The sequence below is a fragment of the Rousettus aegyptiacus genome, unplaced genomic scaffold (genome assembly GCF_014176215.1).
Source record: "Rousettus aegyptiacus isolate mRouAeg1 unplaced genomic scaffold, mRouAeg1.p scaffold_m13_p_8, whole genome shotgun sequence".
In the NCBI taxonomy this organism is placed as follows: domain Eukaryota; kingdom Metazoa; phylum Chordata; class Mammalia; order Chiroptera; family Pteropodidae; genus Rousettus; species Rousettus aegyptiacus.
Genome location: NW_023416311.1, coordinates 34828268 through 34845267, shown reverse-complemented (window position 1 = coordinate 34845267; position 17000 = coordinate 34828268). Strand labels below are relative to the sequence as shown.

The 17000-nt window shown below is 34.5% G+C and overlaps 1 protein-coding gene across 9 annotated transcripts in view; it reads left to right on the top strand.

The window, feature by feature from the left end:
* Window positions 1–16094, top strand: part of CSNK1G3 (casein kinase 1 gamma 3) — a 91219-nt gene extending 75125 nt beyond the window's left edge. For 5 of the 9 annotated variants that reach the window (XM_016165116.2, XM_016165110.2, XM_016165111.2 and 2 more), the window contains 3 exons: window positions 4570–4676; window positions 5212–5235; window positions 13691–16094. In XM_016165116.2, coding sequence (XP_016020602.1) covers window positions 4570–4676; window positions 5212–5235; window positions 13691–13745 — 186 coding nt within the window. In that variant the 3' untranslated portion in view covers window positions 13746–16094. The remainder of the gene's footprint in view (window positions 1–4569; window positions 4677–5211; window positions 5236–13690) is intronic. The other 4 variants (XM_016165117.2, XM_016165118.2, XM_016165114.2 and 1 more) reach the window with 1 other exon arrangement.
* Window positions 16095–17000: the final 906 nt, after the last annotated feature.

Sequence of the window (17000 nt, the reverse complement as noted above, 5' to 3'; positions counted from 1 at the left end):
TTTTTCACAAAGGAGCCAAAAACATACAATGAAGAAAAGGAAACCTCTTCAATAAATAGTGCTGGGAAAATTGGAAAGACACATGCAGAAGAATGAAACTAGACTGCTCTGTGTCACCATACACCAAAATTAACTCAAAATGGATTAAAGACCTGAAACAATAAGTTGCGTAGACGAAAACATAGGTACTAAACTTAAGGACCACAATCCAATAAAAAATTGTGCAGAAGACCTAAACAGACACTTATTCTCAGGAAGACATAGAAACAGCCAACAGATATATGAAAAGATGCTCAGAGTACTAGCTTTTAGGGAAATGCAAATCCAAACCACAATGAGAAGTGTCTTATGATAGATAATTGGCTAAAGAAGCTGTGTTACATATATACAATGGAATATTACTCAGCCATAAGAAGAGTTGAAATACTGCCATTTGCGACAACGTGGATGGACCTTGAGATAATCATGCTAAGCGAAATAAGCCAGACAGAACAAGTCGAAAATCACGTGATATCGCTTATATGTGGGATATAAACCTAAAAGCAACAAACAAACAGGATAAACAAACAGAGACTAATGGACACAGACAGTAGAATAGTGGTTACCAGATGATGGGGTGGGGGAGGTAGATGGGGTAAAAGGAGTTAAATACGTGGTGACAGGAATCTAACTATGGGCGGTGAACACGCAATGCAAAATATATATACTTTATTGTTGAGTTGTACACCTAAAACTTACTGGATCTTGTTAGACAATGCCATCATTAAAAAAAAAAAAAGTCCATGAGAATGGCTTCTTAAGGCAGACTGCCATTAAGTGAACTGTCATTTATCTCACACTCATAGCTGCAGGGTGTTCCCCACCCCCCATCCATCCTCTGTTAGTGGACATACTAATAGTAAAACTGCATGCAGTCTGGTCGCCTGTTTTAAAACTCCTCTTAAAATAAGAATTGCAATAAGTTTCTTATCAGAGTGGGACTATCAGAAATTTTCTTTAAGAACAAGAATGAAAATCCTTGTAAGGCACCTGAATTATTTTTTGAAATGTCAAACGTCAAAGCATCTGTCATTTTTATATAGGCTTTCATTACGATGTCAGACTGATGAGCACTAGTATTAGAGACTTATGTTCTAATTTGAGTCCTCATTCCAGAAATGTCACCTAAATGGAATCTTTCTGTAGAATTTAGCTTATAAAAATAATTTGTATATATTTGTTTGATTGATTGATTTAGGCTTCCAGGAACATAATGACTGTGTCATTATTTCTTTTTTGTTAAATCCCATTGGAAAAAGCCCCACTAGTTTTCTTAAGTGAAAACAATTTTAATGCCTTGATACAATCTAAAGTCACCTGTGTTAAATATGCCAATTTTACAGAACTCTGTTACCACTGAATTCCATTCTGACCCTGGGATATTAGCCTTTACTCATAGGACCAAGGAATCTGGCAAGCCCAGGAAAATTACATTGAAAAATCACGTGAAAATAAATAAATAATAAAAATAAAAAGTACATAAAGGAAAGTGTTGATTTTCTTCTGTTCTGCTTCTAGTCAATCAGCTAGAGTGAGATTCGAAACATTTCAATAAAATAAAATTTATTAAACTATGACTTTGTGTGAACTGAAGTAAATCATTGTATATTTACAGTGCATATGTAGTTGCTATTTCCGGAAATTTAGAATACCTGGGTTTAAAATTTTTTAATTATACTCCTTTAAAGTAGGGGAAGACACATTAGAGGAGTTGCCTATAATTCAAGGTGGGGTCCTTTCAGCTATCTATGGCCATTGAACAAAAAGGATTTAAAAAAGTGTTGAATATTATTTTGAGAGAAGAATAATGGAAGTTGTTCGGTGAACTGTTTTGATCATCTGCTGCATGCAAGGTACTCTGATAGTTAAAGGTAGTGGAGAATACAAAGTGTAAGATAAGAATCTTGTCTCCTTTCTAGTTTAGTGTAGGGGTTCTGATGTTTTAAGAATTAATGAAGAACCAAATTATGCTTAAGAATTAGAACAAAAGTTATTTTTAGATGTTTTCAGAAAGAGGGAAAAATAAAGAGAAAAAAATCAACACAAAACTCAAGAGAATGTCATAAAGGAGGAAGCAGATACCCTAGAAGCAGAGAGACTCTGACATAGTTGTCCTCTCCTTATGTTGTCTCTAAAGATGATCAAGGAAGTTTTGTGTGTTTTCAGCTGTAGACACAAATGCAATGTTCACTTCTAAGTACTTGTTACACATAAGATATAGGAAACGGAACTTCCATAATTCTTGAATTAATTCAGATACATAATTTGATTTCTAGTTACTTTCGTTAAAGTTGAGAAAGAGGAATCTATTTCTTTACACTTAGAAAATCAGGTCCACAAGGGCAGGGATGTTTTTCTGTCTTATTTACTCTGTTTTCTGAAGTTCCTGGCATGTCTTAGACTCTCAGTAATAACTTTTGAATTAGTTACATTTTAGAACTCTATAAATGTCACTCTTAAGGTCTTTGATTTGTTAACATTTTTTTTCCTCCTCTTTAAAGAGATCAGGTAGGGGAGGCATCAAAGGTAATTCTTAGATTTTGAGCCTGGAGTTTTGGGATGATGGTGAGGCTTTAATAGAAATTGGAACTATAGGAAGAACAATAGATTTCAGAGGGAGTATCATAAATTTGGTTTTGGAAATCTTGAATTTGAGTTGACAAAATCAGTGTAGCTAACCAAATATGTGGTAAATAATTAGGTTCAGGAAGTCCTTTACATAGAGGTGGTAGTTGAAGTCTTGATTGTAGGAAAAACTGATAGTAATAATGATAAAGCTGGTATTTATTGAGCTCTTAATATATGGTAGTCACTTTGCTTTATATATTGATTTCATTTCATAGTCATATCAACCTTGTTAAGTAGATACTGTTTCCCATTTTATAGTTGAGAACACTGAGGTTTTAGTAAGATAGGGTATATTTCCCAGGGTCACATAGCTGTTAAGTGATAGAGCTAGGTTTTGAATCTAGACCCATCTTACTCCAAAGTCATTAGCTGATGTCAAGTGATAAATGCACAGGAAAATGAGGTATAAACAAAGATCACTAAATATATTTTCTAGAAATAATTTCATTAGTAACCTTCAAGAGAACTCTTAGAGTTCTGATATAGGGGCAGACCACATATTGAAAGGAGTTAAGGAATAAATGAATGGAAAATTTTATAAAAATGAAAATGGTAAGTTAAGACTTGTTTTCAAGAAGTTTTGGGAGAAACAAGAAATAGGACAATAAGGTGACTTTATAGAATTTGAGAGTTTTGTTCTAGTTTTTATCTTGTTTTAGGATTTCATTCATGCATGCATGTATTCATTTATTTCAACAAATATTTACTGAGTGCCTATTCTGTGTCATGTATAGTAGGGAGATACAGGAGGGAACAACACAAAATTGCTGTTATGGAGGTGGGCATGAGCATCAAGAAACAAAATTAATCATAAAAGTAGCAACACAGATATACGCTATGCAAAGATTTAAAGACAGTATAACATGAAAGAAAGTATCTGTGTGGAAACTTTAGATTGTATAATAGTAAAGGCCTGTTTTGGAGATATTCTCTGGGAATCTGACAGATAAGAAGAACGGCCAGTACGCAGTAAGACAATTCCAGGCAGTGAGAATAGATAATGCCAAAGCCTTAAAGTGGGAATAAGCTTGCTTATTAGATGGAAGTTAGTGAGTAAAGGGGAAAGTGGTGTGGGATCAGAGAAGTAGGCAGGATTCAGCTCTTGTGGGACTTTGTTAATTGGGGTAAAGAGGATTGATCTTTATTCTAAATGAAGTGGGAAGTCAGACACTTGAAGAATTTTAAACAGGGAATTATACATGATCTTATTTACGTGTTAAAAGGAGCACCCTGATTGTTGTGTGGGTAATACATTTAAGGGGGAGGAAGTACAAGTAAAAGCAGAAAACCAATTAATAGGTTTTGCTTGTAGTCACAGAAGAGTTGTAAATAGTGGCTTGGCCTGAAGTCTTAGTAGTAATAGAGGTAAGGAGGTCTGATTAGAATTGGAGTGTGTTTCAGGGGAGGAAAGAAAAGGACCTGCTGATGGATTAGATATGGGTTTAAGTCACAGTGACTTCTGGATTTGGGGCTTGAACAGCTGGGTGGGTGAATGGGTAATATGAGAGGGGGATCTGAGCGTGATTACATTGAAATGAAGATTCCATTGAAAGGAGGAATATTGAAGTTTGCAAGGGACATTATTCATGTTGAAGTAAGGTCCCAAAGGAGTGAGCACACAAGAGGGAACTGATTGAGATATGTATAGGAATTAGTCTAAAAAATCAGAGGGAAAGAGACAGAAGACTGGAATTTCAAGATGAAAAGGAAGTAAGTTGAAAAGCAAATATTATATGAACTTGATCTTAAAATGCTGGACTTATCACTATGTTCAGTTATGAACAACTACATCCTGTTTTATGTTCCTCTATTAACTTTCTAATTTAAATATTTTAACTGTAATTTTGTTTATCACTGTAAAACCTATTACTTTGTGTATGTATAAATTTGTTGTTTTTTCAGGTTGTAAGTTCTACAAATGGAGAGTTAAACACAGATGACCCTACTGCAGGACGTTCAAATGCACCCATCACAGCCCCTACAGAAGTAGAAGTGATGGATGAAACCAAGTATGTATTTATTTTGCTGTTTTAATAACTTTTTGTCCTTAAACTATGCATGCTTGAGATTTATAGTTTTGTAGAATTATTTCCGGAATTTTTTTCCCCAAGGACCAGGTGCATGCAAAACAAGTGATATGCTTAATGTTTTAATCACTAAGTTTAAAACAGTGCAATTTCAGTAAATATTTTAATATACAAAATTAGTTATTTAAGAACTATGGTCAGATTCTTATTTAGAATCAACAGCATATTTTTAGCTGCTTATTTTTAGGAGTGTTGATGCATGAAAGTTATTGCCGTACTATATAGGTGCTCATTTTTTTTTCCGTAAGCATGTGAATAAATAAGTATTAATTTTATAATATGCTGCATGCATTAATATTAGTTTTAAATTACTTTTTTGTGAATGTAAATTATAATGCTGCTTGGAAAAAAATAAGCATGAAAAACAATGTGATGATTTCAATGTGGGCTGTTTCTGATGATCTCTCTTTCTCTCTCTCTTTTTTTCCTTGTATTTTTTTGTTGTGTGTGTGTATAGCTGCCAGAAAGTGTTGAACATGTGGTGAGTTCCCAAGTGTAGGCAGGCAGAAATAGCTCCGTTGACTGCAATTTGAAAGATTTAGCACCCTATTGTGTTTTTTTAAAAAACATACCTTTCAACATAGAAATCACAATTTGCGAAAGTTGTTCAAAAGTATTTGATGTCATTTACATTAGCTCTGAGAAGCAAGAAATCATTGTTTGAGGAGCTCTTTTGCCTGCTGCAACTTTTTTGCTTCAAGTGACATAGATTTGGGGGCACTTTTTATTTGAGCAGTTGATACACCCTGCTTGTGCTTGTGTTTTTGTTTTTTACTACAGAGGCTAGCTTTGCTATTTTAAAAAGAAAGACAGGCTTTTGCCTTACGCTTTCATTTTTCCTGTTTGTGATTGTTCAATGCCCATAGCAAACCCCTACTCCACCCCAGTAGTATCACTAAGAGTATTTCATTTACTACCTAATTATATTACTACTGAAAATACATGGTATAGATTGATAAATTTCATGATGATCTATAGTTAGTGTTATGAAAAATCCTAATCTAAATAGTTCCTGCAGATATTGTGAAAAATAACATTCCTCTTAGTTGTAATAATGTCGAAATTAACTATTTTCTGTTATTTGCCTTTAGATAGAATGCTGTGTCTAAAATGCTTTTCTCAGTTTCAGGACAATTTTTGAGTCAGCCTTGGTGTAAATTAAAAAAAAAAAAGTGCTTATATTAATGAATTTTGGGATATTCTACTCATATCCAAAAGGAACCTTACATAGTTTCCAAAATAATGCTCCCTTGCTGGCTGCAAGATAAGGACACTTGTGGATATTTCTTTTTAAAGAGCAATGATTAAGTATCCATTTAAATCAGTTTTGACTATAGAATTTATTGGCAGTATGACTTAGTGGATTTTGGGATATAATTAATCAGCCACATCATTGTGCATTTTTGTCAAAAATAAAAACAGACGGTTTATGCTTGTTCGTGCAATCCTAAGCAGTTATAAAAGTAGGGTGGCAATATGTCAGATTAGAATGCACGTGTCCTTTGCAATTAAACGGGTTGTAGAATCCTGCTTCTGCCCCTTGTTTCCTTCTCCAAGCCTGTTTCTTTTTCTGTTAAATGTGATAAAGTGCTGGCATTTTGTCTGATGTGCGGCAGGTACTCGGTAGCTATTATCACCCCTATTTATAGCCCTACTTCCAGCTACCAGTGGCCTTTCTCATCTGTGTTCTTCCCAGGCTTGTGCTTCTTCTGTCAGTGTCCCATATATTTTCCTCCATACCCACAGCTCCTCACTGAAACTGGCTGTTCTATGTTCACATCCTTCTAGAAACCTGCTTGCAACCAAATCTATTATATTTTTCCATTTATTCATTCAAGAGTTTCACTGCTTGGATTTCAGAAATATCAGATACTGTCCTTGCCCGTAAATTGAGTACACACCAGCAGGGAAGATTGCAGTTGTATTAACATATGTCGGTATATGATAAATACTATGAAAAAGGTATAAAAAACATGTTAGAGCTTGTAAACGATTACTTACTGATAGGATGATCAGAGAATGCGTTCTGGAGGTGGCTTTGAAGAATAGCATAGTAATTTATTTAGTTGAGATGGGCATGGGTGTGTATGTTCATGGGTTCAGGTTTCTATATGTAGGTGTTGGAAGATTAGAAAAAAGGAAGTAATGGGAAGACTCTTCCTAAAGGAAAGGTTCTCCATCGCTTGGGGCATCAAATCTAGATTGCTTGGCATGGCACCAAGGCCTTTCATGCTTTTTTATAGTCTGGCTCCTGCCTACCTTTCCCAGCTGCATTTTCCATTTTGAAGCCTATATTCTGTTGGTTCAGTTCTGCCGCCGATATATGTTATTCTCTTGATCAGTTTCCCAATTACTGAAACTTCTTGCATTTCTTGAAAATAAGGGCTTTTCATCTTCAGATCCCCAATGCCTAAAACAGTATGTCTCAATAAATTATTACTAAATGCTTGACTAAATAATATGGTATATCCATACAATGGACTATTAGTTGACGAGATTAAAATAAATAAATAAATTGAAAACATTATGCTAAGTGAAAGAAGTAGAAACAAAAGGCCACATATGATTTCATTTATATGAACTATCCAGAACAGGCAAATACAGAAAACGGAAAGTATACAGTGGCTGCCCAAGGCAGGGAAGAGAAGTTTGGGGTGCCTGTGTGGTTTCCTTATGGGGTGAGGAAAACGTTTAGAAGTTAGATAGTGGTGATTATGGATGCAAAACTATTTGAACATATTAAAAACCACTGACTTGTCTACTTTAAAAGGGCAGATTTTATGATATATAAATTATATCCTAATAAAGCAGTTATTTTTAAAAATGGATTTCAGTAAGGCTTTACTCCAGATGGGTTACAGAAATCTTCAGAACTTCCCTAACTCTTCACTAGGTAAAGACTCTAAATGCATAACATTTTGTCTTTCTTTCAATGAAGGTTATTCTAACACTCCAAGTTTATTATTGCATTCCTCATACCCTTTTTGTCTGTAATTAAGAAATGTGAGTGTGATTTCCTTTTCTAAATTGCTTCTTATGCTGGCTTCTCTACTCTTTTCCACCATTTTATAGGTAGCTAGGAGCCTGCTTAGAATTCTCTTTCAGAATTTATTTCTAACTTTCTCTCTTTCTTACCTATGAATGGTAGAGTTCCCTGTCACCCATCCCATTAATTCGAATATATTCTACAATGGACATTTTAAAGTCTCAAGTTTCCTAGAATAGCACCTCATGGAGGGGAATACATGATTTCTGTGATGGGAAATATTCTCTTCCTCCAAGTATAAAGTGGCTCCTTATTAGTAATGAGATTTTGCCTTTTTTTACTGTAGCTGAGAATAATTTTTCAAGGCAGTGATTCAAATGATAGCACCCTCATCATTTCTTCCAGGAATTAAAACAGGGCTTCCTTTATTTGAGTTACTGACTATTTAAGCAGTATGAAATCGTCCTTTTTTTTCCCTTTTGTTTCTCCTTTACCCTTTCTAATGTTTACCGAACAGTTATTCTGTGTCTGGTAAGATGATAATATGAAGAGACATCAAGGCCCTTATGTTCCATTAGAGAAGATAGTAAGTATACTGATGCTTTCTACCAAGTGGTTCTCTGCTCTGGCTTCATATCATAGTCGTCTGGAGAGTTTTAAAAATATGCCAGTACTTAGGCTACAGTATCAGAGTTTCTGATTTAATTGGTCTGTGGTAGGGTCTGGTTACCATTATTTTTCAAAAGATTCTAAGGAGCAGCCAGGATTCAGAATCATTGGTCTATTCCAAGGTATTATAGGATACAGTGTTGTTGGAGTTCAGAGACTGGATACTCACTTCTAGCTGTGAAGGTCAGAGAAGTCTTCATGGGTAAGGATACATTTGCACTGGTTCGCAAAAATTAGTATGACTTGGCAAAGGAGACGGGTAGAAGGAGGCAGAGAGAAGAGAATGAACAACAGTGTGAGCAAGGAAAGAATGGGGCAAGTCTGAGGAATGACTCATGCAGGTATACAATGTGTGAATACGTTACTGGAAACTGGGATAGGCTGAGCATCCAATTTCAAAGGATCTTAATAGCCAGGTTAAAAAAAAATTGGCATTATCTTTCTCACCACAAGAAAACAGCTATAGGTTTTATGCCAAGAAACAGCATAATCAGATCGAACCTTAGAAAAATTAATTTGGCAGCAGTTTTGAGGCTTATGTCACTTCCTGGAGTTAATCAGATTGCAGAAAATCTTCCTTTTTTTCCTTCCATAGTTTAGGCTGCCAGGAAAGGAAGCCTAATGGAGAATGAGACTGAGAGGAGAGTGGACATAGTTGAAACCAAATTGTAAGATCCTTGTGGACTGAACGCCATAGGTGCTGGCGAACCATTGCTGAGATTTAAGAGGAAAGGGGCGTGGCCATAGTTTAATGGGAGAAGTTTGGGTCCCAGATTGGAGAGAGGGAAGGCTTAGACTAAGAAGTCAGTTGAAAGACTCTTAGCAATGGTGGAGGTAAGAAGTTCTGATCTAAGCCAGCTCAAGAGGATGGAAACATTTTGAAAGTCATTTCAGACTCGAGGGACTAATTACATGTGGATGAAGAAGGAGAAATTGAAGAGAATGAGTCCTTGGTTCCTAGTTAGTAGAATAGCTATGTGAGTAGTCTTGTTCCTGATCTAAACATTTCTTTCTTAACCAAATAGTTCATCATTTTTAAAATCAAGCGATCCAGAGATATGAAATTATGTTTTTAGGTATAAATTTTTAAGGGGAAAACTTATTGGTCAAAGAATTAAAGATTAGTTGTCATAAATGACATTCTCTGTATATTCATCAACCCAAATGAGGAGAGGCTAGGTCCTGCAGTTCTCTGTGGGTAGGGTCTGGCAGGTTGCCAACAGTTTCTCAACTAATGGATGAGCCAGTGAATCATCGTAGAAGAGGCAGATAAGAACTTCAGATCCAGACAGAGAAAACATCAGCTCCTGAGCAGATTTGTGAGAAGGAGGAGGTATCTGACATAGATCCAGAAAAACAAACCAAATTCTAGATGAAGAAAAAGGCAATGAGGAAACGGTGGTGCAAAGTGTATTTTCATAGTTTAGGACTTTGATCCATTACGGTTTCTTGCTTCCTACTTCAACAATATTGAAAGCAACAACCTTAGAGTTAATCAGAAGCAGGCCTTAATATTTATTCCCAAAGGCTTTGACAGTAGAGGTGTGACTTCAGTGCTTTTAGGCTGGCTACCAAAAATGATCGTGTCAGAAGCACAAACTTGACTTGTAAGAGCATATTGGCTAACTGGAACCACATAAGGAATAATTAAGAAAGAGCCAAGGAAAAGAGAAGCATTAACATTTAGAAACATTTAGAAGCATAAATGTCTGGTCAGCTTAATCAGTTTCCCCAAGGTAGTTGTCAATAGTTTAGACCTGAAGAGACCCCAAATGAGTTATGAACTAGTATGTAAGAAAATGTAACCACCGAGCAGCAAGAACAGAAAATATATTTTAAAATTTTAAAGATAGGAATAGTTTTCTAAAAGTAGATAATCGAATTTATCGAAAAAAAAAAAAAAACTTGCTCACATCATATATGAGAACTTCGGTATATGCTAATTCCTAGAATCTTCGATATTATTTCCAGTTGTTATTACCAGTGACTTTTTTTTCTCTTTTCAACCATACTAAGTGTTATAATTACATTGTCTCCTACCGGTTTTCCTGCACTCATATAAATTGACAGCAGGGTGCCCACTCCGTATCTCCAGTGTTCAGTTGAGGCACCCGGGCCAAGCCTCAGTGCTTCTTTGGGATTCAGACTTCTTTAAGGATGTGGTGCAAACCATTTCTTTCCCCTAGAAAAACTTCCTCAGGCTCTAAAATCTGCATATTTTATGAGGATTTTCTAGAGTATGTGGCCCATAATAACTCTAGCTTTACAACATGGGTTAGAATCTTGACTGGGTTTGTACTCTAGGAGTTAGTCGCATTTATGAGGCTAATTGTTTATTTCTTATTCAATGATATTGAGTATCAACTTTGTACCCATTTGTAAGATGTATCTGTGAGCAAGATCTTATGAGGCTTACATCCTACGGGTAGGCAAATAATTATGTAGATAAATAAAGGAAATTTAGATTAGTACTAAGTACTTGGAGGAAACTAAAATAGTCATGTGATGGTGGTATGGGAGCTTCTCATTGTTTTAGATTGAGAGCTCAGGGACAGGAGACAATTGAGATGATACTTGATGATTTCTTAATCATAAAGACTATAATTGATATGTTTTGGTAATGACATAAGAAATCAACCACAATATTAAATATCAATTTTCTTCTTAATTTTTGTAAGTATATCATGAGAGCATCTCTATTGTCCCTTCTTTTGATTCATTCCTATCGCATAAAGCAATGCTGCCCTCTGATGGTAGTGAGTTTAATAGCATGCTAGCTTAATTTGTAAATCTTCAAGGGTGTATGCCATTTCGTGGGATCTATTTCTGAAAAAATAGATGTCTTCTTTAGATTGATTTTGAATTTAAAAGTCCTGCACAATTATAATTCATTTGAAAATCTTATTTAGTCTGAAATTCTTTGAATGGTTTTCTGTGTTCAGTAATTCTTATACAATTGAAAGAAAGAATACCTAAGAAATGGGAAGAATTAAACTCTCAGAATGGAAAGCGTATTAATTGTACTGGAAAAATCAAACAGGCAAGGTGAATTACTAATACAAGTGTGGAAAACCTGGGACTTGAACTTGTTCCTCAAAACATATATTAAATTAAAAGTCCCCATTTCAAAAGGCGTAAATACCTTAAAACACTTTTCCAATAGATATGTTTTAAAACAGTGTGTTTCAGAATTTGAAAAGACAAATGACAGTATTTAGGAACTGTGAACATTATTAGTAGACTTTATATTAATCAATAAATTTCCATGGAAGTATGACTATATTCTTCAGTTTAATATCCTAAATATTTGGTCTGTTTCTTCTAAATACTAATGTCTTAGTATTTTATTTTTTACAATATGGACATTTTCTTACTCTCTGCTAAGTTTTTAATTGAAAGGGTCTTTTTGGAATAATGGTAATCTCTTAGAGATTAATTCGACTTGAATAATTTTTTGTTTTGCTTTTTATTTTAGAAAATTTAACAGATTCAAGAAGATATTAGGTAGCTGATAGTTACAAATAAATTTGACTTATTTTTCTAAATCCAGAAAAAAATATTTTGTACCTAGATTCTTACAGTGGTAGCTCTTTTCAAGGCCCTTGATTGGGTAATTTATGTCTGTTATTTTTTTCTGGTAGTCATCTCAATAAAAGTAAATTCATGAAGTTTGCTACTTGAGTCTTTATCAACTGATGCATACAGGTTTGAATTATTCACATTTTATGGTCTAGTCATTATGTACTATTTGTGTGTACATAAAAAGTGCAATTGTGTAATTCGGTTTTGAATGCCCCACAGTGATTTCATAATCATGGCACAAATCACAATAAGTGGTCTGGAATTATTTTCAACTAAAGATAATGTGGATAGAGAGCTTGTGTGATTTAACTGAACAGTGTGGATTTTTGTTTACATTTATTTCACTAAAAAGTAGAAAAGATATCTAGCAATTATTTCATCTTTTATAATCTTTTGCCAGATAGGACACTTAAAGCTACATGGCCTCTATTATGCTTAGCTTGAAAATGTTGTGTTTAATCTTTTTATGAAGGTGGACTGGTAAGAATTACAGGGACATCTTTATAAGGTCACCTTATGTACATGCTTTGAATTGGCAGCATTTCGTTGATAGAAGCACCATGTATATAAAACTATGCCTTGCTTTTATTACAAAATGTGATTTACACATTTATACACACATGGGATTTTAATGGGGAAACAAGTAGAGGCATTCTATATGTAGTACCTGTCATGTTGATATTCTGATAGATTGACTTTTTTTTTTTTTAAGTGTGAAAGGGTAAAAAAGTCAGACCTTTACTTGAAGGAGTGCCAGACCTTTAGGAAAAAAGAAATACATATACATATATATATACATGTATGTGTTATTTTACTGGTTGCTGATCAGTGATTCTCATTCTCATGAACTTCCAGTTCACACCAGCCTTGGCATTGCTTTGCATGTGTTTCATTTTTTCATGACTAGGAGAATTTACTATGGAAAAAACTAGTTCTCTCAGGGATCAACCAAGGAGTAAAATCAGTATGATATTTCCTTCGTAGACTACAAAACTGAATCAATTTTCAAATCTGAAACTGAATCACCTTGATTATGTTATTTTAAATGTTAAATATGTTTTGCCTTAATTAAAATAACTATGTTTGACCTTCTTTAACACTTAAAGAATTAAAAAGTGCCAATCTCAACATTCTTATTCTACTTAATGTATTTTCTCTCTTTCACTTTGTAAATATGATAGAAAATGTTTGCTGAAGCGTGTATTTGAGATTTCTCTTTTTAATTTTAATTCTTAGTGAAATAAAATCCCCATTATTAGGCTCATTATTGCTTTTCTAACAATGGCTTCAACAGTTATATAAGAGCATCAGAAAGAAACAGAGAGAATGCATAAGATGAACTTTCCTAAAGCATACCACGGCCAGAGATTAACGAGTATCCAAAGTAAAAGATGGTGGGCCAGTTAATAGGATTCAGAACCCCATAACTTTTCAGTCAGTCTTGGTGCAAAGCCTTTTCAGTTCAGTGGCTCCTTTTAATGTCGCTTAGAATGTCTTGCCATTCCCCAAAGGCACGTCGATGAAACAATAGTAATAACTGCCATAGTTTCCCTAATATTTATGCTTCCTTGGCATGTTCACTGTTTATCCTGCACTAGCCTATTGCTTTTTATGACCATTTAAATTAATATGATAGAGTCAGCCTTACTTTGTGACATTTTTGTACTTTTATAATAAAAGTATTTCCCTCCATCTGCAGGTGCTGCTGTTTTTTCAAACGAAGGAAAAGGAAAACCATACAGCGCCACAAATGACTCTGGACACAGACAGATCACGGGGAGCTACTTATGTGTTCATCTGCTGTCTTGTGATTAAAATCATCTCCATAGTGACCACATAGATTTTCAAAGACCCACTCTTAGAAACAAAAATGTCATACTTCCATACTTCATTTTGTGGTTGTGTTACTTCATATTTTTTTTCTAATTTAACTTTTATGGAAGCTTTAAAATTTTGTCAAAACATGAGTGCTTTGCCCATCAGTGAATGGAATGGACCAACGAGGTAGTATTGATGAAAACAGTTCTATAGAACATTTTTCAGAAGCTCTCCTCCTGTCATAGAAAGCAGTACAGTATCTATAATGTCAACCAGTTGTATACCTAATCTGGTTTTTTTTTTTTATAACTTCTATAGGAGCATAATCAAATAAGAATTTTCTCCCCAGTGGATAATGCAACAGAGAAAACAGAGTTGCCCAAATATTTAAAAGTTATTCCTTGAGAAGTTCATTTTTGGTGTGACATCTGCATTGATATCAGTATTACTGATGGTACTGCAATTCGTGAGTCATATTAACATTCTGTGAAATCATGGTACAGTCACTGCCCAGAGGTACTGTGGGTTCGGCAGACGGTAGTGGTCGAACGAGTCACCGCGTGGTAAACGTGAGCTCTGCGTTTGTTGCGCCGCTGCGTGAAGCGCAGTGTTGCCGGAACGGCACAAGCGCTTTATAAAATGCAAAGGACTCGTAGATTGTAACTTTATGCTTCCAGATAATAATGTATACTCGACAGCAAGAGATGAATACTTTGAGAAATGAGATATGTTGGAGTTTTTTGTTTGTTTGTTTTCTTTTTAATACACTAAAATAAAAGAAATGTGAATCTCATTGCAAGGTAAAAGCTGAAGTCTAAGGAGATCCCGCCGAAACCCACTGCTGAATGATTTCATTCTCCCTTAAGCAGAAAACTTTGGATGTGCCATGCAATGGTGTCTGTTTATTAATTCTTTGCCCTTTGGTAAAAAAAAAAAAATTCCCAGCAATAAAAACTGGGTCACTTTGTTGCCCTCTGTGCACATTAGTCTCTTGTATTCAACTTTGCTGGTTCTCTGGAATTTTCCTACTTTTTAGCATAATTTTGATGATTGAAAATTATTTTGGAGAGGATAGGTCAGGTGCTTTGCCTCCGTAGTCGTTCGAAGTGCCTGCATATGAACAAAGTAATGGTTTTGTAAAAAAGGAAACCCATTCCACTTTTCAACAATCCTTTGTTTTAAGCCATAAAAACACAGGTGTACTTTTGTCACATTCTTCCAGCTGGAATTTTCAAGAAGAGTTAAAACAAAAAGACTGGTTAGAAAGATAATTAAATTGTTCAAATCTCGTGTTCACCTTTCATTTATAAAATTGTTACTTTACCATGCAGCCCTTTCTTTGTCTCTGAGTGTGTGCCTCCAGGCACACTTATTTATTTTTTTGTCTCAAGGTAACATTTAAAATGTGTAATTAAAGTAAATAAATCTACATTTTTGACTTCATTATTGCATTTACAGGGATTTAATTGTACTTTGTAATTTATTTTTCTTATTAGCCAAAAGTTCAATGCATTGTTTTTGATGAATTAGACACCCACATGAATACCGCAAATCAGACATTGTTTATCATTGTTGCTCTTAATCCTATGAATGATCTTTTTTAAGTTCTTGATTTTAAAGGCCTACACTCAGCCTAGAATACATTTGCTGTATAATTTGGTCAACCGTTTCCATCTTATCTATTTGTATACTGTCATGATGTCTTAAACTACAGGAGTCACATACTGAATTGTTATTTTTGTTTGCTTCGTTGCAAGGTAGATGGATGTTTTGGCCATTATAATGTGAAACCACTTCTTTCTTTACAGTATTTGACCAAATTTGTGTGTCTATGATATTTGTAAATACATGCGATATCTGTATTTCTTATAAGCCTATTTAGTTTTATTCTCAGTAGGGTTTTTGGATTGTACAGTGTTTATATGATCTGAACTCCTTATACATAAGAAGGTGTGTATATTAATTCAATTATGGACTTAAAATATTTTAAAAGTATAAATACCCTTATTTGCTGCAAAGACCAGTGTGTAGACATTTGCTTTTTAGCAATATTTTTAAGTGCTCCATTTTAATGCCAAGAAATAAATCTTTTGGCAAACAAACTGGTCAATAATAGGTAATGCAGGTATGTTCAGGTTAAGCCAACAACGTTTTGCATTTTTATGCTTCTTTTCTGTCAACACTAATGTCAACATTGCCTGAATGTCTGAATAATGAAACACACCCCTGTTTAAAAGTATGTAACTGAAAAAGAAATAAAAAATAAAGGTAGTTTTTTTAAACTTGCTCTTTCCTCTTTCCTCTAGTCATGGGTAAAATAATGCCACTCACTGATTTGAGATAGGAATTTTTATAATTCACTTCATTTAGTTTAGTATTGAGAGAAGCAGAGCTAAAAGAATATGCTTTTTGTTTTTGTTTTTGTTTTGCCTCGTTGGAATCCCTTGTAAAAAGCACATCTCAGGAAGTGTCTAAGGTCTCTTTAATGTTAGTTAAAAACATTTATTTTACACTTCTATGAAATACTTAATGGAGCAATTAATTAAAACAAATGTCACTATCAAACCAAGGAAAATACACAGAATCATTTTTATTCCTTTTTAGGAATGAAATCATAGCATTATGTTCACAGAAATGAAATTAATCCAATTTCAAGTGAATGACTACTGTTGCAGTTGGAGAGCATACATCTGTACCAATATCTCAAAGTTTATCATTGTTCGGGGTGCTTTAAGGGGTTTACAAAGTAGTATTAATGGTACTATGTTTACTGAAAGATGCTACAGGTATCACAAAGATGCTACAGGTATGGCAAAGTAACATACTTTAAGCACTAGCATTTAGAAACAATGGAAAGATCTGAAGATGAAACATAATGGTTAAAAGGCCCTGTCTAGAAATATCTAATTTAAGATCGAGCTTCAATCAATGACTGTATAGTTGCATTAGTCAGCACCCTTTGAACAGCAAGTGATAGAAACTTATCTTGGCTTAAGTAATAGCGGTGTATACATTACCACATTTAGCTCAAAAGTTCAGGGATAAAACTGGCTTTAGACATGCTTAATCCTGGGGTAAAGTCTGTAATCTGTGTTTATCTCAGTTTTGTTTCTACTCTGCCATTTTTATTGTCAGGGAGACATTTTTTATGGTAAAGTAGCCACCCCGCAGCTTCAGACTTATGCTTTCTT